The sequence below is a fragment of the Rhinolophus ferrumequinum genome, chromosome 20 (assembly GCF_004115265.2).
Source record: "Rhinolophus ferrumequinum isolate MPI-CBG mRhiFer1 chromosome 20, mRhiFer1_v1.p, whole genome shotgun sequence".
Lineage (NCBI taxonomy): Eukaryota > Metazoa > Chordata > Mammalia > Chiroptera > Rhinolophidae > Rhinolophus > Rhinolophus ferrumequinum.
The window spans coordinates 35431553-35451140 of record NC_046303.1 but is presented as its reverse complement, the minus strand read 5'-3'; the positions used below and the strand labels follow the sequence as shown (position 1 = coordinate 35451140).

The window sequence follows — 19588 nt, the reverse complement described above, 5'->3', positions numbered from 1 at the left end:
CTCTGATGTTCATTTAATCTCTCTTGTTAAATGTCGTTGGATAGGTGCCTTTCAACTGTATCAAAAGGAGAGGTAGTGTTTCCCATAAAAGCTAAGACAGAAGGAAATTCTTATAAGACATGTCACCAAGAATCAAACGTCCCTAAAATGCCATGATATTCACTAGCATTTGTCAGAACAGCACTACATTTTTACCTCTTAACTTCATTGCCAACATCACATTCCCTTGGAAGCACTGAAGTAACGTGTAGACTTGAATAGTGAAAACATTCAGTATTTGTAATCGTGCCGTTTTCCTTTATGGAAAGGCATAGCTACTGACAAATAAGAAATATTGTTCCTTTTTAGAATTTAAGATGTGCCCCCAAATTTGTGGACCTATTTCAAATGCTACACCAGGGATCAGCAAACTATTCACCCCTGGCCAAAATCAGCCCGCTGTCAATAAAGTTGTATAGGAACACAGCCATGCCCATTTATTTTTATATTGTTTACACCTGCTTTCATGCTATGGTCACAGAGTTGAGTATATGAAATGGAAACCTTATCACCTGCCAGACCTAAAATACTACCTGGCCTCTTATAGAAAAAGATCCCTGTGCTAAACCATTTTATAATGTCATACACTGGTAAAAAGTTTTGTTGCTGTTGTTTAATAATAAATTACTCATTCCTTTGTTGTAATGTAGATGACTTACTGTGTGAGATAACTATACATATGTATCAACTAATTGTTGTTAGGTTACCAGCCGGCCAGCTCATCCTATAAGATTCAAATGGCTGAAGTCGGAGGATTGGCAACAAGTATGGTCCAGTCACTGGCCTGGCTTGAAAATCAACTTGTTGAGAAACTTTGGGTACTTAAAGCTCTACAACATCTCTCCACTTCTGGTTAGTATATTCTTAACTTTGAATACTTTATTCTCAGCTACTTTTGTTTCTATCTAATGATGTCAAGACTGTGCGACATAACAAATAATTTTTCCATTTATTTGCAGAAGTGAACTGTACTTTAATGATGAATGCACAAGCAGCCAGTGGCCTCTGTGCTCACCTCACTGATCCAGATCCCTCTGGACAGCTTCTGTTTCGTTCATCAGAAATACTTTGGAACCTATTGGAAAAATCTTCCAAACAAGAAATCATACAACAGCTTAGTAGTTTGGAATGTTTGCTGTAAGTATATGTGGTTAGATAGGAATATTTTTTAATCTTGAAGCGATCGTCAGTGACATAACTAACATGTTTGTTTGAATTCGTGTGCAGTTAGGCTTTTGATTCATGTAATGGCTCAGTTTCAGGACATCTTTTTGGTGCCATGGTGTAAATGCATCTGCAAAACAACAAGCCATTTTTTCATAGGTGGAAGGCTTTTAAAGTAGCTTGTTAACAAGACTAAAGTATGTTTTTGAATATGTGTAAAGTAAAATTAGACATTTCAAAGAACTATTTCCTTTGTTCCTTCAGTAAATCAATTTTTTGAATACTTATTGTCTTCTAGGTACTGCAAAAAGCATTAGATATAATGAGTCAGGCTTTAGTTACTTTTTCATTTACTCATCAAGGAATTCTTATCTGCTCAAGTTCAGTACTCGACCATAGAAAGACAATTGAAAACAATACAGACATGATCTTTGCTCTCGTGAAATTTGCATTATGGTAGGAGAGATGGACAAGTAAGTAGGCAACAAAAAGGGAGCGTACTAAAGGTCACAAAAGAGACTATCACAAGGTGTTACATGTTTTCCAGAAGAAGGTGAATCAGTATGTTTTTGCTTGCAAGTGACTGAACACCTAACGCAACTGATTTAAGCCATAGAGGAAATTTATGGGCTAATGTAACTGCCAAGTTAAGAATAAAACTGGTTTCATGTATTCAAGGCTCAGCAAATATCAGGACTGGGCCCTTTTCATTCTTCCTTACTGTCTTCCACTGTGTTGGTTTTCTTCACAAGGTCCACATGGTGAGACCTAGGAAGTCTGAGTTCACAACCTCACTACCCCAAATCAAGCAGAGAAAACTTGCTCTTCTGAAAGTGCAAAGAAAATTCTTCAAATCGAGTCCCCATTGGCCCTGGGCATTCTGGTGTTGGCCATATGCCCACTCCAGAGTGAATTACTTGTGACCGAGAGAAGGACAGCTCTGGCGAAAAGGAAGTGAAGGCAGTTCACAAGACCAAAAGTGGGGAAAGAGTGAAGCCTGCATAAAAATAAGGGTGCTGTTATCACAAGAACAAGAAGTGGGTCCTAGGAAGTACAGGGGCATTGTACAGGGAACCTGACCCCGACTTGGAGAGTTAATAAATGCTTCCTGATGAACCCTAATCAGGAAGTAGGAATGATAAGTAGGAACTGGCAACACAGAAGAGTTTTGCATGTGGACGGCATCCTAGATGGGGGAACAGAAGTGAAAACAGAATTCAGCAAAATCAAAAACCTGAAAGAATTTCACTGTGGTGAGAGCAGAGAGTATAGGGTAGAATAGTGAGAAATGAAGCTAACAATGTTAGTAGAAACTGTAAGGACCATGGAAGGCCTGAGAAGCCTTGGTAAGACAGTAGGACTTTATCCTAAGAAAGAACAACAAAAAGCCTTTAAGTAGTTTTAGAAAGGAAAAGGGTGTGATCGAGTCTTCATTTTAGATCATTTTGACCATCATGCATGGATTGGGTCGATGGCTTCTTACTACCTGGATAGTCTCACTACAGTGAGTTAGAGGCAGATTGGGAAATACAGGAAAGATGAGAAATACTTTGAAATGAATAGTATAATATAAAACGGAAAATTTTGTTGACAGATACCTAAGTAGTCGTCCTATTAAAAAATGTGGTTCTAAAAATATGGTTTTCCTTTCTAGGGCTTTGAAGGAAGTATTTAAAAATCTGTTTATGAGAGGCTTTAGTCATTACGATCGTCAGCTTAGAAATGATATATTAGTGATCACTACAATTATAGCTCAAAATCCTGAAGCACCAATGATTGTAAGTATGAGTAAATGGTATTAATTTTAATTGGGGGAGGGGTAAGAGTGGGGGGAGGGAGAACTAGACTGTGTTGTAAAATGTACTTTGTTGTAACGTTCAGTTATATTGTAATGTCATGATGCTCAACCAGTGTCCTCACTCTGCCAATTCTTTTCTTTCCATCACCTTTGGAAACTTGAGGCCCTCCTCATATTTTATAATTTACCCACATATTTACCATTTATGATGCATTTCTTTCCTTCCTGATGATCTGAGTTTCTATCTGATGATCATTTCTCTTTCACCTGACGTACTTCCTTTACCATTTCTTGTGATGCAGATCGGCTGGCTGCTGGCAACAGATTCTCCTCGTTTCTTTTATCTGAAAAGATCTTTAATTCATTTTAATTCTTAGAAACCTGTGTTCACAGAATATAGAATTCTAGGTTGCAATTCTTGTAGCACTTTAAAGATATTGCTCCACTGTCCTCTGGCCTCCATTGTTTCTGATAAGAAGGATTTGTTGTTTCAAATTGTTCTTCTCCTGTGTAAAATGTATCATTTTGTTTTCTGACAGTTTTCAAAGATTTTTCACTTTGTCTTTGGTTTTTAGCAGTTTTACTATGCTGTTCCAAGATGTGATTTTCTTTGTATTTATCCTGCTTGAAGTTCCTAGAACTTCCTGAATATGTAAATTTAGCTCTTTTACTAAATTTGGAGAATTTTTAGTCACATTCTTCAAGTATATTTTTTCAGCCCAATTCTCTCCTTTTGGAACTCTGATTACATGTATGTTCAACTTTTTGATATTGTCTCACAAGTTTGTGAGGCTCTATTCACTTTTTTTAATCTTTTTTCTCTCAGTTCTTCAGATTGGATAATTTTTGTTGGTCTATATATTTTAAATTCACTGACTTTTCTCCTGTCATTTTCATTTGCTATTAATCCCATCTAATACATTTTTATTTCAGATGTTATATTTTTTAGTTTTAAAATTTCCTTTTGGTTCCTTTTTATAGTTTCTATTTCTCTGCTGCGAGTCCCTGTCTTTCCATTCCTTATGAGCATCTTGACGGTGAATTCTGGTATATTCCTCTGAAAAGTATTCAATTTTTTCATATTAATAGGCATGTAGATTGGCTAGCCTCATCCCTACGGTGGATGGCAGCTCAGACCTCGGTTCGATTCCTTTAGCCTTACTTACGTGGGATGCTTGAGTATTCGCTGCCCTACTGTGGTTCAGGCATCAGCCAGAGACTTGGGAAGTTTATTCACAGAAATTGAGGTTCCCCTCCTCTGGCCACCCTCCTTTATGGGATTTCTCCCTTCACTTTCCAGTAGCGGTGGTTGCCCCATGATTGCCTCTGTCCTCTGGTTCCTCAAGCCACTAAGATTACAGGTTTACCCTGAGATTTAGCAACTCCATGAGGTGCAGGCGAGAGCCTGGCCTCACTCTAAAAGCCATTTTAAGAAAAAGGGAAACTCAGGCGGTGCCATTTCCCTCATCAAAGGCCTGACTCCCCTCCAGTACCTGCTTGGTTTTGGTCGCAGACAGGTGTTTTTATATTTTGTTCAGAATTTGTCATTGCTACCTGCAGGAAGATTTCTATAATAATAGGAGCACTGAGCCATATCAGAAGCTTAGCTACCCCATATTTTATAATGTAAAAATCATTGAATGATTGACCTCCCAAAGTAGGGATCTTTGGCAATAATATTCACATGTCAGCCACATACTTTCTAAGTTGCACTAAAGGAAATTTGGCAGTGAAGGCCACAACCCGATGTTAATGGACGTCGAGTGATCCCAACATAAGAAAACACTCACAGGATGCATACGAGTTTTGACAATTAAGTTTGCGAACTTGTTGCAATGATGTTGCTAACCTTTTTTGATATCAGAGGGATTATTCATTATGAATTTGTACCAACTGTACAAACAGTTAACGAAGTTCACTATTTGGAATTGAAAAAGTTAGACAAAAACGACCTGAACTTTTCACCAACAATTCATGGCTCTTGCATCACGACAATGTACCAGCTCACATGGCACTGTCTGTGAGGGAGTTTTTAGCCAGTAAACAAATCACAGTGTTGGAACACCCTCCCTACTCACTTAATCTGGGCCCCGATGACTTCTTTCTCTAACCAAAGATAAAGGAAATATTGAAAGGCAGACATTTTAATGACATTCAGGACATCAAGGGTAATACGATGACAGCTCTGATAGCCATTCCAGAAAGAGTTCCAAAATTGCTTTGAAGGGTGGCCTAGGTGCTGGCATCGGTGCATACCTTCCCAAGGGGAGTACTTTGAAGTGACCGTAGCGACATTCAGCAGAGAGGTACCATGTTTTCCCGAAAATAAGACCTAACCAAAAAATAAGCCCTAGCATGATTTTTCAGGATGATAACTCCTGAACATAAGCCCTAATGCGTCTTTTGGAGCAAAAATTAATATAAGACCCAGTCTTATTTTCAGGGAAACATGGTATGTAGTGCTTTTTCTAGGATGAGTTTGCGAACTTAATTGTCATTCCTCATCCTGTGCAAATGGGGAAACAATCCTAATAGCTTCCTTGTCAAGGCTGCAATGTGTAGGTGGACCTGTATGTTTCTCTGGAAGCCCTGGTAGGTCAGTAAGTTCTCATTGGAATCCTTGCAAACATTCAAGTGAATACCATGAATGTGTCAAAGAAATAACATCCTCACTTAAAAAAAAAAAAACAACAAAAAAAAACCGTATTGATCCTAAAGTAGAAGGTATGTAAAGCTGCAAGCTCAAAAGCCCAGAGTTTGCCCCTATCAGCTCTCCCTAATGTACAAAGTCCAATTAGGACATCTCTGTCAGGAATGAGTTCTGTCATGCTGAAATATTTGCACTTCTGGTCATTCTTCAGGGCTTTTCATATTAAGTAGGAATTGTTTCATCATTGCTTGACCAAACCGTTGACATCCTGAGAGTGGTTGGGGTTGGGGTGGGGAGCGTGGTTGTTTAAGAAGAAAAACTGTTGAAAATAACTGTTTTCTTCCCTTATTTGTTGTTTGAAGGTATAAATAATGAATTACATACGTAACTTGTACTCAATACATTTTGCATTTTTAACCAAATTTTAAACAGCATCTTATTCTTGAATAATGTAAAATATTTCTTAGAACCTACACAAATAAGTTTAATATTTAATAAATTACAAATTTATCTGGCTATATGCTTTTATTTTCTTGCTTTCATCCCTTCCTATTTTAGTGCTTTGTTAATCAAATGAATGACAAGGGAAATCTGATAGTCATATATTAGGTAAACATGGGCATCTGCAACTTAATTTCCATTAATTAATTTATCCTTCTGTTTGTTTTGTGTATGTATATTAGGAATGTGGCTTTACCAGGGATTTGATACTACTTGCAACCTTTAATGAAGGTAAAATCATAAAATTTTCAACCTATAATTGTCTCGATGAGTCTTAATACATCATATTAGCTTTTATTTTACTCTTTTTTTTTTTCTTGTCCCCTTACAGTTAAAAGTCAAAATCCTTTGGTAAAAGGTCTTAAGCTTTCTAATTCCTATGAAGATTTTGAGTTGAAGAAGTTGCTGTTCAATATAATTGTGATCTTATGTAAAGATTTACCTACTGTACAGGTAAAGGGTAATCAAAACAAAAATTAAAATCAATTCATTTTGTAGTATAACTTTTTAAAAGTCATGACTGTAAATCATTTACCATAGAAAGGAACAAACTCTCGTTGGCCAGAATTTTACTGTTTTCAAAATTTCCTTTGCTTATCTGTAAATAGTGAACTTACCTAAATTTAAACCATAAACCAAAGAAAAGCAGGAGAACCCTTGAGATGTATTTACATATTTAAATCTTCTCAGTAAGAGAATATAAAATGAAAGAAGATCCATATAGGCCCATCCAGCCAAATAGTCTATCTCTGACCATAGAATCAAGTAAGTGTTGATTCTGCTGGAGGAATGAATGCTGACCTCTGTGCCGCCAATCTCAAATCCTTATGAACCTCCTTTTTCTCTATTTATCTTAATAATTTGTATCCTATATAACAGCATGATGTAATTTGAAGGACAGTAGACCAATATTTCACTTCTGTCTTATTACCTACTAGCTCTGTGGCCTTGGCAAAATTACCTAAACTTTCTGAGGCGCAGTTCTTCCTAATGTAAAAGGAGGGTTCTAATACTTCTGCCCTGCTCACAGGGCTATTGTGAGATTTAGATGCAGGCTTTGTAAACTATAAAGTGATAGAAAAAATGTCCTACTAACAGTTTCATTAGTTTAGTTATTTGCTGCATTCAGTGAAATTTCATTTTAGTCCTAAAACACTTTCAAGCTCCAAGGGGTTACCATGAAAAAGAACTGGGAATTCATTTTATCAATATTATTAATGATAACATAAAGGTGACATAAGATAGTGGTTAAGGTTTTAGTTAGGGTAGGCTGTTTAGTTTCTCTAAATCCCAGGTATCTCAACTTCAAAATGAGTATAATACCTACTTCATGGAATTATTATGAGAATTAAAAGAGCTCAGAATTTTCTTGGTAATGCCACTTTGAGGAATATATAATTAAAAAAAAGAAAAAGAAAAATTGCTCAAAAAAAGAAAAATTGTCTTTACAGTCATAACTATTATTTATATCAAAAATAAATACTCTATACAATCTCAATGTATTTTCTGGAATGCCAAAAGAACCATTCAATAAAATACGGTTTCTTGTTATAGTAGAATATTATATAACTATTAACATGATACATATAAAGATAATAAATAACCTTTACACTATAGTTTACCAGTTTAAATTGAAACAGAATTAAATGGCACAAACACTATGGTAAGCTTCTTAAAGCTTCCACTGCAAGCAGTGGAATCAACTAATTTTTTTGTGTTAAATGTATTAGTGGCCCGGTCATAGTAGTGATAATGAACATGTGTACTGTTATTTGCAGTTTACAGAGTTTTTCAAAAATGTTATCCACTTTCTATTTACCATAATGCTAGAACTACTTGTCATTCTTGTTTTCTCAATCTTAAATCTTGTGTTCTTTTCATGTGGACTAGTAGAAACCCGAGAAAAAATTCATAGATATCATTGTGAATAAGTCTTTATAGAATAATGCCAAATGAAAAGAAAATTGAATAGAATTTAGCACATGGGGTGTTACTATCTTGTGAACCACAAGTATGCATCAATCAGCATTGGCTACAATATTAATAACTGATTATCACATAATAGCTATGCATTCTTTGTTTTATTTTTATTGAAATCATGAATTTAATTTTAAAATTCTAGGCATGTAATTAAATATGACTTGTGATCTGACTGGCATTCATTGGACAGAATATTTGTATAAGTTCTGTTGTGTGTGCTTAAAAATTAGCCATAGTCATTACTTCAGACGAAATTGATTTTTACACATTTGAGTCTGTGAAATGTTTCCTTTAAAAAAAAAAAGAGAGAAGAGAGAAATACCAGCAGTTTATTTGCCCCAAATTTTCTATTCCTGTGGTTTTATGATAAGGAGGAATTAAACTACATATATAAGCAGCATAGATTAATGCTTACTTTATATTATTAATGCTTACTTTATATTATTTATTGTCAGCTACAGAATACATATCACAGAAAGAGGGGATCATAGCCAACTGTTGTTATTATTAAGTTGTTTTTATCTTTTTTGGGTGTTCAACATAGGTTGGGATCTTTATGAAGGAAATATTTTGAAATGATCAATAAAATATCAAATTGGAAATGTTTTATCTTATTTTCTTAGATTTTTAACAAAATACTGCCTGCCCTTTCTCATAGCTACTAATTGATGGCAAAGTTGTTTTGGCTTTGTTTACCTATGTTAAAAAGCCTGAGAAACACAAAATAATTGAATGGTCTGCAGCACAGTATGAAGAATTACAACTGCATGCAATTGCCACTTTGTCATCAGTGGCTCCTTTATTAATAGAAGAGTATATGTTGTGCCAGGGAAATGCTCGAATCCTGGCATTTCTAAAATGGTGTGAGAGCGAAGGTGAGTGGTCTTTCAAGATTCCTGTCAAAATTCTAATCTAATATATGGGGAAGGAGATTTGACTTTGGGTGGTAAACATACAATGCAATATATATAGATGATGTATTGTAGAATTATACACTTGAAATCTGTATAATTTTATTAACCAATGTCATCCCAATAATTTAATAAAAAATTCAAACTACATATTTTAATTGAATTTTCAATATATGCATAGAAAAAGATTTAAAAAATTAAAGGAAAGAGAAAAACATAAATCTGTCTTTCTGTGATTTTGATGTTATTTACATGTTTTAAGAAAAAAAAGATCTGAGATTTCATTTAAAATCAAACAGTAAATGTCATAACTATAGCTAATGCACACCTCTCAGTAAAAAAAAAAAAAAAATGATACATACAATCTGCCGTAAAGTTTTGTATAATTAGGCCTATCCAACAATTATACTAAGTCCTGGCAATATTTTAATTATTTATTCAACAAATATTTGTTGAATGCACCATAGGTACCAGATACTGTTTTAGCAGCTAAAGATACATTTATGTTCAAAATAAATAAAAATCTACCTTCATGGAGCTTAAAATCCAGATCTCACGTCAAAGGTAATGATGCCACATGTAGTCTACCAAATTAGCAGCGTCCCAATTTGTTGAATATTTTATTTCAATTCTCATAATTCTTAGAAAAGAAATAAGAACTAGGTCTTTTTTAAAAAAATATAAAGAAGATACTGCATTCTTTTCTGAGAGTATTTTGCTCTAGAAATAATTTTATATTGTGCATTTTCATTCGATCAGGAATATCACTCATGTATCCATGGGAGAGGAAAAAAATGATAGCTTATTTTTTTTATTCTCTAATTTCTAATATGCTGAGTTACTAAATTTAGTCTTGTTAAATTACTACACACTAAATAAAACAATTTTTCTATCCTTTATATCATACATGTTTACAGAAGATCGTATCATTATTGTACTATTTATGTTTATCGAAGACTGTAAGCAAAATACAAAAGGTTACCTAATAAGAGGAAGACTGATAGCTAACAGTTATTGAGTACCTACTATGTGGTAGGTCTTAACCACTTTACAAGTACTAATTCATTTAGTCCACACAACAGATCTAGGAGTTATAGGTACTATTGTTATCCCTGATTATCAGCTGGGTAGAAATCAATAAGAGAAATTAAAAAACTTGTTCCCAGCCATACAATAAGTGGCAGAGCCAGGATTTAATGCAGGCAGTCTAGCTCCAGGACCCACATTTTTAACCAATACACAATACTCAGAACAGTATTTTGAACATTTTTTTTTTTTGGTTTAAACATAGCGCTACTTCTAAAACAACCTTATAAAGAAAAAAGGAGGACTTGCCTTGCTATTTTTCAAGACCTACTACCATGAAGCTAGAGTAATTAAAACTGTGTGGTACGAGGCCAGGAATAGACCAATGAAATGGAATATATGGGAGTCTGGCCTTATCAGAGATGATATTGCCAGTCAATGAGGGAAGGATGGTGCTGGGGCAGTTGGCCCTCCAGGGGAAAAAATAAAATTAGATCCTTTCACCTTGTTAAAAAAAAAAATCAATTACAAAATGAATTAAAGCCTTAAATATGAAAGGTTAAATTGTAAAATTATTAGAAGAAAACATGGGAAAATATCTTTATGATAACAGGGTAAGAAAAGATTTTTAAAAATCAGAAGAGCTTAAACTATACAGGAGAAGACTGATGCATTTAACTACTGTAAAACTTAGAAATGTCTCTATGACAAAATCTGAATAAAATATGAATCTACAAATTGAGAGAAGACATTTATTACCCCTGTGACTGATAAAGGATTAGAATAAAGGTTCATAACTCCTACATATCAAAAAGGAAATAACTCTGTAGAGAAGTAAACAGAGAGACTGCCAAGTAACAGAGAAAAATCTCAGTTTTCCAAAAGACTTTAATAGATTTTCAACCGCATTGGTAATCAGAAATGCAAATTAAGATAACAATGAACTACCATTTCACATTTAACAGATTGGGAAGACTCTATTAGTCTTACACATTATATCCATATAACCACTTTGGGAAACAATTTGGCAATTTCAGTAAAATTCAATATGGGTATAACCTATATGATTCACATGGCAAAACTCTTTTCAGTGGGAATGAGAAGACATAAACCAGAATGTTCGTTGTAGCAGTTTGTACTAATGAATGGCAAAACTGTGATTTATTTCTAAGACGGATGCCAAAAATGATTAAAATGAACAATCTAGATCTACTTTTGACAATGTGAATAATTTGGAAAACAATGTTGAGTAACAGAAGCAAGTTACAAAAGATACGTACAATATGATACATTTGAAGATTATTTAAAAGCACGTATTTCTATTCTGGAAATAAAAGTAGGAAGGGGAAGGAATAATATTTCTCTAAAAAAAAACTTATAGATATAAGATGTCTGATATATATTCAGTTTTATCATTTGAAATGTTTTAAATTTCTTGATGAAAGTAAATTATTACTGTTTCTTTACAGATTCCTTCTTTATTCACGGTAACAGTTTTCATGGTACAGGCGGCCGTGGCAACAAGCTCGCCCATATGCGTTACACCTTAAGGCTCCTGAGAGCCATGGTCTCTCTTGAGGATGAGACTGTAAACACAGACCTTTGTGAAAGGAGAACAATTCAGCAACTGATAGGTAAACATAGCATGTTTGGTACTGATGAAAGTAGACTATTTATAAGTTAGAAGTTTTGTTTGAAATGTTTTCTACAAATTTATTTTGTTTTTATAGCTGAGACACTCCTCAATGTTTTCTTGATTTTTGTTTTATATTGTTGCTAGAAATCAGTTTCTTTACTGAAACATGATCACTCATCCCTTAAACATTTGTTTTCTCAAATCAGGTACTATTTCATTAGGGCTATTTTTATCTTTTTTTTTTTTTTTTTTTTTTAATGGGCTATTGTTTGGTTCATTCTTCTAATACTAAGATCACCACTTTCTGGCCACGCCTTTTGGAGTCATTTTAAAATAGGATAATATTACATTTATCAGTGCATCTGATATACCAGAACACCGATACACTGGTACATACAGAAATGTACACTGGAGCTTCTTTTCTAATATGAAATATCAGGATATCCTTGATTTTCAACTTAGAATCAACTATACTAAGTCGCTTTATCCCCAAAATACATCACATGTGAGGTCAGTGTAAAATTCAGAAACCCTACACAAAAGCTTCTTACCTTTTGTTAAGTAAAAAATAAATAGCCCTCCAGCCCTAACCTTTTCTGACTTTGAAAAGTAAGAGCTATTTCAGTCATATGCATATTCAGTGTTTGCCTCATGAGTAAGTGACATAATTTGCTGGATGTCAATTAATTACAAATGCCTCCTCAGAAACTCTTCTGCCTATTAAATTGAAGTGCCTACTCTTTTCTCTCATTAGTGGACTGGAGTGGTGCTCTCTAATAATAACACTAGTAAGCAAAATAAGGATATCAAAAGGGGGCTAGGCAGAAATATTCACTTCCTTGATGAGTTTGCTTAGGATGACCAAACCTGAAAGTAGATTTTTCTCACTTCTGCTGCACTATTCACTTGTTTGCTTAGGATGACAAACCTGAAGTAGATTTCTCACTTCTGTGCACATTCCGTGGTACAGAACTCCTAAGACCCCTAGCCTTACTGGATGGAGTCAGGAAATACAGTTCCCATATGTCCGAGAAGAAGTCTTAACCTTACCTGGGTGGCAAGTGGGGCAGGGAAATGGGAAAACAAATAGCAAGGGTTCTTTTCTTAGGACCTTCTCCCTTTATTGAAAGAAGCTGATCTTTATCACGTGAGTCCTTATGGAATCTGCAGAGGGTTCTGCAGTAGTACTGTGCTCTACAAATATAACTGCATTGTAAATGTACATGTTTATACACCCTTCGTATAGGCACTTGGATTACAAACACGCACAGAGTGGACACTGGGGACCTTGCCCGTAATGAGAACAAAAGAAAAGACGTATATCATAGAAGCTAGCTTGCGTTACCATGCTCCATAAGGCACTTAACGAGTCACAGAATAAACACCATAGAAACGAAAAGATATGGGACGTTTTCAAGGCGAGGCAATCTGAACAGGAACCTTTCCTGAGTTGGAGTGTAAGGCTACTTTCAAGACGGGGGAAAAAGGGACAGCCTGAACAGAGACGTGGTGCTAAAATATACATGATGATGTGTTCAGAGCTAGCTTAAGTGGAGTCAGAGTTTCATGAAGACAGATAATTTGAGATAAGGTTAATTATCTGTCTAGTTAGGAGCCAACCCAGAAAGAGTTTTCAGGGGCAGATAATAGTTTTAACTACATCCTCGTTAGGTATGGGGAACCACTCGTAGTTTTGGTCAGGGAAGTTATGTGTATAATGCTGTTTCAGAAAGAGGAATCTGGAAAAAATATATCGGATGATTTAGAATTGAACTAGGAGAGGGTAAAGGGAGGGAGCTAATCAAAGCATAGTGAATTTTAAAGAAAATGATTCAATGTTAACATAACATGGGAAAGTGAGGTGCCTGTACCCAGGTAGAAAGGAGAATGAGATCATCTAGAAAGGAGAAGCAGACCCGTGGGCAGCCAGCTGCGTTTCCTATAAGGTGTTCCCAATAAAGGCACGGAGGTCCCTCCGTCCGTGGCCTGCCCCTGCACTGGGTCTCCAGCATGCTCAGCTGGCCTGCCTGGGTCTGATCCCCCACCTGTATTTCATCCTCACAGAACCAATAATCATCCCTCAGAGCCACCTGTGGAGATAGCCTTTGATTTCCATGGTCCTTCTATTTGGGTAAAAAGCTCCACACCTTCTGCTAATGCCAGTGACCTCTTTAACAGAGGAAAATGACTTTTGTTCCTCATTTAAAGCCTAAAGGAAAATTCCTTTCTGAGGCAAAATTTTATTGTAAATATCATTCCATCAGTGTAAGTGGCTGTTTTCATGTCGTTTTAAATTTGGATTAGAAGCAAGGGACAGATTTTAAAGAACATGGGACTACTGCTACCTAAAATTGTTGAGGACACTTTCATATAGACATAAGGAGAGGATGCAGAAAGACGTAACAAGAACGGAAAACATACCTATGGAGGTCTTCCACCTTGGATTAAAATTGACCCAATTAGCCATGAGGAGAAGAGATGAGGCAAGCTATGATCAGGCATTGTGGTCATATATTTACAAAGGCACTCATTTCTGCCTCATGAAACTGCATATTTTTAAACGGTTTTGTTTACTGAGCAAAGTACCAGGTTGTGAGGGCCTCTTAATCACACAACGTTAATTCTGTGCTAGAACTTCTGTATAGATGGGGCTACTGATTTATTGAGAGCTCAAAGAATCCATCTATCACCATCTGTCTGCAGCTTCTAGGCAACTATGCAATGAAAATAGACCCTTTTAAAATTGTTTCTCTAGCTGAAATGTTCTAAGAAGGTATTTCAAAACAGTCATTGATCAAAATAAAAATATAGTCTCTAATAACTTTACATTTTTTAAATTTTTTCATACCAGGAATCTTTAAAAATACAATAAGCAAGTCTAATGACAAGGAAGAGGCCATTGTTTTGGAAATTCAATCTGATATATTACTTATTTCATCTGGTCTTTGTGAACATAATATTCCTAGGAAGGTATGTATGCATGCCTGTGAATCAGTTTTGTTTAGAGCTTTCAATCACCTAACACTTTGAACATTTTCTTCGTACTTGTCCATAAATGTTGATGTTCTTTAATCTTGTGAATATTTAATTTAATATTCTTTTATAATTAGAGTATAATTACACAAAGTATATAGATCTTAAATAGGTTTTGATGAATATATACACTCATTTAACCAATACCCCAATTAAAATATAGAATATTGTTAACTCTCTATAAAATGCTTTCATGCCCCTTTAACCATTTCCCCACTTGCCTCCAGGAAACTACTGTTGTGATTTTTATCCCCTTAAATTAGTTTTGACTATTTAACTTTATATTAATGGATTCATAGTAGTTACTCTTTCATATCTGGTTTCTGTCATCTAGCATCATATTTCTGAAATATGTGTATGTTGTTGCATATATCAGTAGTTTACTCCTTTTTATTGGTAAATAGTATTTCATTATGTGAATATACCAAAATTTGCTTCTCCATTGCCATGTTAATAAACATTTGGGACTATTATGTATAAAGCATCAGTGAACATTGTTGTACTAGTCCCTTTGTGGACATAATGCTTTCATGTCTCTTGGGTAAATACCTAGAAATTGATGGGTTCATAAAGTAGGTGTATGTGTTTGAGAAATGGGCAAACAGTTCTCCCAAGTGAGCTGTACCATTATGAAGGCTGTTTTGGGTTTGCATTTGGTTCATACCTAAAACGAAAGTTAAAAAAAAAGAGCCAGTTCCCTTTGATCTTTTTTAACTCCATAGCAAACTCTGAGTCTCAGAAATTGATAATTAAATAGCAAGAGACAGAATTGGAAAGGTAAAACTAACAAATTATGAAAGTTTCAATAGAGGGAATTTAGGGAGAGTTAACAGGAACAATAATGCATACTTAGCTCCAAGCTTTGATGCAACTTCTCAAGCTTTTATATTCTACCATTCTGCCTGTGCTCTTCTGGAAAAATACAGTCTTGCTTACTGGGAACCAGAACTGAACAACAAGGCAATGAGAAAGGTAATTAGCAACGGACAAATATTAACTGGTAATAACTTCATATAAATTATTAAAGTTTTAACTACCATTTATATATTTATTTCTCCTTGGGGAGCATTAGAATATCTTCCATGATAGAATTTTAGCCTCTTAAATGAATTGTTTTTATCTAGTATTCATCTGACATGATGATTAACTACTGTAGAAGAAAATCTTATGGTTTGTTTTTCTAAAAGAGAGAGAAAGGGAAGAAGAAAACATAAAGGTACACTAAGCTGGTCTATTGATTGAGCCTTTCTCTTAAAATAATTAGCTTTACAATAGTTTGTCTTAAATTTCTGAGAACAAATGAATACAAGTTTGGGGGGAAATATTGTATTAAAAGGAGTATTTACCTACTACTGTTGTATTTTTCTGGTAGAAAAATTTTTAGGGAACAGTATAAAATGGGAAAGGAAAGGAGTATTTATTTCTAGAAATAATTTTAAATAAATCTCTTAGGAAATTTTTGGAACTGAAGGAGTGGATATAATTCTTCATGTAATGAAAACAGACCCCAAGCAGTTTCAGAGTGGATTAGGCTATAATGTACTTCTTTTTAGTACATTGGACAGCATTTGGTGAGTATTACTGTACCCCACTTAGATAGAATCACAGTATGAGGAGATTACCTCTAAAGCTATTTATGCCAATTGTCTTACCTCAAAATCACACCAGGAAGAAAACTCTCTCGATGTCTTTTTCTTTTCAATAGTCCAGAAATGATACTTACAAATGTCCTTTGGAAGGTAATCTTGTCCATCACTCAAATGTAGAAATCATTCTTGTATCTAAACTTAAAATCTTGTTTTTGTGATTTGAATCCATTCCATTTTGACCTGGTCTGAGAAAACACTAGCATCTATTATTACTCATACAGTATTCTTTTTACACTTGCAGACTGTTGAATTCCTTATTCATCTTTTCTTCAAGGAGTTGAAAACCAATATTGGTTAGGTATTTCCTAACTTAAATAGCAAGAGACAACCTGGAAACAGCCAGATGGAAGAGATGCAAAATATGGGAGAAGGGGCATGGAACGCCCCTTCGGGGTATTTCCTAACCAATATTGTTACCCAAACTTTATAGCAAAATATAAGGGCAAAAAATACTGCTTTAATATTAATTTATGAAATTTTGTTTTGGAGAAAACTACTTGAGCTTCATGTATCATTCACACTTAATACATTTCTTTAGTTCTAGTTGGGTGGTATTTATGAAAGTCACATTGCAACACATTTGTTAAAAAACCGCTGATCACTATAGAGCAAATGAACCTAACAGACATACACAGAAGATTCCACCCAATAACAGCATACATATTCTTTTCAAGTGCTGTGATACTGTAATTTATAAGAAATATATGGGGGTGCCAAAAAAATATATACACATTTTAAGTGACGTTATCTATGTATTACTTTTTGAAGTTGAATTGAATTACAGTAGCAATGTGTAGTATGACATTCATTCAAAAAATGCCATTAATCAAATGAATGCTAGCGTGACAGGCAGGACACACAAAGAAAATGGCAGAAGCACGGTTGTCATTCGAGGAGCACAAGACCACCAAGACATGAGAGCTTACCTCAATGAGAATTTGCCAGGACAATGGATAAGACAAAGAGGTGGGGTTGAGTTACCCTCACGTTCTCCTGACTCAACACCCCTTGATTTCTACCGATGGGGAACCTTAAAGGATGTGGTATACTATAGAAAACTGACTACACTGGCCGTACTTCGGGAAGAAATTGAAACAGCATGCACAGCGTTACAAGTGGACACTTTGGTCAACATTGCTCAAGCAATAGTTCGCCATAATAAGAAGTATCTGGATGTTGATAGTAACCATTTGAGCACCTCTTGTAATTGCAGAAGTCAAACATGACTTGTATTCATATTTTGTTATCAGTATGTATTATTACAATTTTAACACAGTTTTTTCCTTTCTTATAATGTGTATACATTTTTTGGCACCCTCTTTATATTTGGTCCATTCCTAGTAAGGAGTTCCTAAAACTCTTGTAATTTCCTAGTCAATAAGAACAATCAGAACATCTTTTTTTTATATTTCGTCTTTTATTCTCCGTCCCTATAATAGCTCCAGAGTAATAAATATTAGTGTCTTTTGTTATTCATAATAAGTCCCTTTCAACCACATCTGAGTTTATGTTATTACAGTGATTTTTGGAAAGCCCCGAGATAATCACAGAATAGGGGGCTGGTTGCCAAGGGAACCAACCAGATGATTGATTAGAGAGTTAAAACTTCACCCCTACCCTCAACCTCCAGGGAGGTGAGAGAGACCAGACATTGAGTTTTTTCATCAATAGCTAATGATTTAATCAATCATGCCTATATAATGAAGTCTCTATAAAAATCCTAAACTATGAAATTGAGCGAGCTTCCAGGTTGGTGAACACATGGAGGTTCTGGGAGAGGGCATGGGCGTTCCACGCCCCTTCTCCCATATCTTGCATCTCTTCCATCTGGCTGTTTCCAGGTTGTATGCTTTTATAACAAACCAGTAATTTAGTAAATACACTGTTTTCCTTCGTTCTGTGAGCCTCTCTAACAAATTTTTCATCCCGAGGAGGGGTAGAACATCTGATTAATAGCTGGTTGGTCCGAAGCTCAGATGACAACCTAGACTGGTGTCTAAAGTGGGGACAGGGAGGCAGTGCAGTCTTGTGGGACGGAGTCCTCAACCTGTTAGATCTGTTTCTAATTCCAGATAGACAGTGTCAGAATTGAATTCAATTGTAGGACACACAGTTAGTCTGCAAAGAATTGGAGAATTGGTGTAGGGTGAAAAAACAATACATTTGGTGGTCAAAAGTGAAGTATTGAGAGGAGACAGATTTTTTTTTCTTTTTTTACAAGCACATGTGCAATATTCTCAGGATAGATCACATGCAAAGTCACAAAACAAGTCTTAAATTTAAGAAGACAGAAATCATTCGGAATATCTTTTCTGACCACAATGGAATAAAATTAGAAACCAATAACAAAAGGAAATCAGGAAAACTCATCAATGAATGGAAACTAAAAAACAAACTCTTGAAACAATCACTGGGTCAAAGACAAAAACAAAAGAGCCATTAAAAAATTTCTCAAGACAAACTAAAATGAAAACGCAACATACCAAAACTTATGTAATACAGCAAAAGCAATACTAAAAGAGAAGCTTACAGTGATAAATACCTACAACAAAAAAAGAAGACTCAAACAACCTAACTTTACACCTCAAGAACTAGAAAACAAAGAAAAAACCAAGCCCAAATAAGGAGAAGAAAGGAAATAATAAAGATTATAGAGCAGGCAAATGAAATAGATAATAGAAAAAACATAATAAAACTAAGAGTTGTTTTTTTAAAAAGATAACAAAATCGACAGGTCTTTAGCTAGACTCAGAAAAAAAGGGAGAAGATTCAAATAAAATAATAAATGAAAGAGAAGACTTCACAACAAATGCCACAAAAAAAGGTGATTAAGGATAGTATTATAAATAACTATATGCCAACAAATTGGACAATAATAGAAGAAATGGATAAAGTCCTAGAAAGAGACAACCTACCAAGACTAAATCAAGAAGGAATTGAAAGCCTAAATAGACCAAGGAGATTAAATTAGCAATCAAAACCTCCCAACAAAAAAAGTCCAGGACCAGAGAGCTTGACAGGTAAATTTTACCAAATATGTACACAATACCAATCCTTCCTAAACTTCCAAATTCATTTCATGAGAAACACATCTTATATAGCATCTCATGAGAAAATGTTATACCAAGTCCTGACGAAGATACCATATGAAATGAAAACTACAGACCAATATCCCTGATGAACATGGATGCAAAAATTCTT

The 19588-nt window shown here is 34.9% G+C and overlaps 1 protein-coding gene across 1 annotated transcript in view; it reads left to right on the top strand.

Moving 5' to 3' along the window:
* Nucleotides 1–19588, top strand: part of CFAP69 (cilia and flagella associated protein 69) — a 59257-nt gene that overhangs the window by 21195 nt on the left and 18474 nt on the right. The window contains 9 exon segments of the mRNA XM_033088515.1: nucleotides 742–891; nucleotides 999–1176; nucleotides 2858–2981; nucleotides 6335–6383; nucleotides 6484–6605; nucleotides 8791–9007; nucleotides 11539–11703; nucleotides 14557–14675; nucleotides 16191–16309. Of these exon segments, the coding sequence (XP_032944406.1) occupies nucleotides 742–891; nucleotides 999–1176; nucleotides 2858–2981; nucleotides 6335–6383; nucleotides 6484–6605; nucleotides 8791–9007; nucleotides 11539–11703; nucleotides 14557–14675; nucleotides 16191–16309 (1243 nt within the window).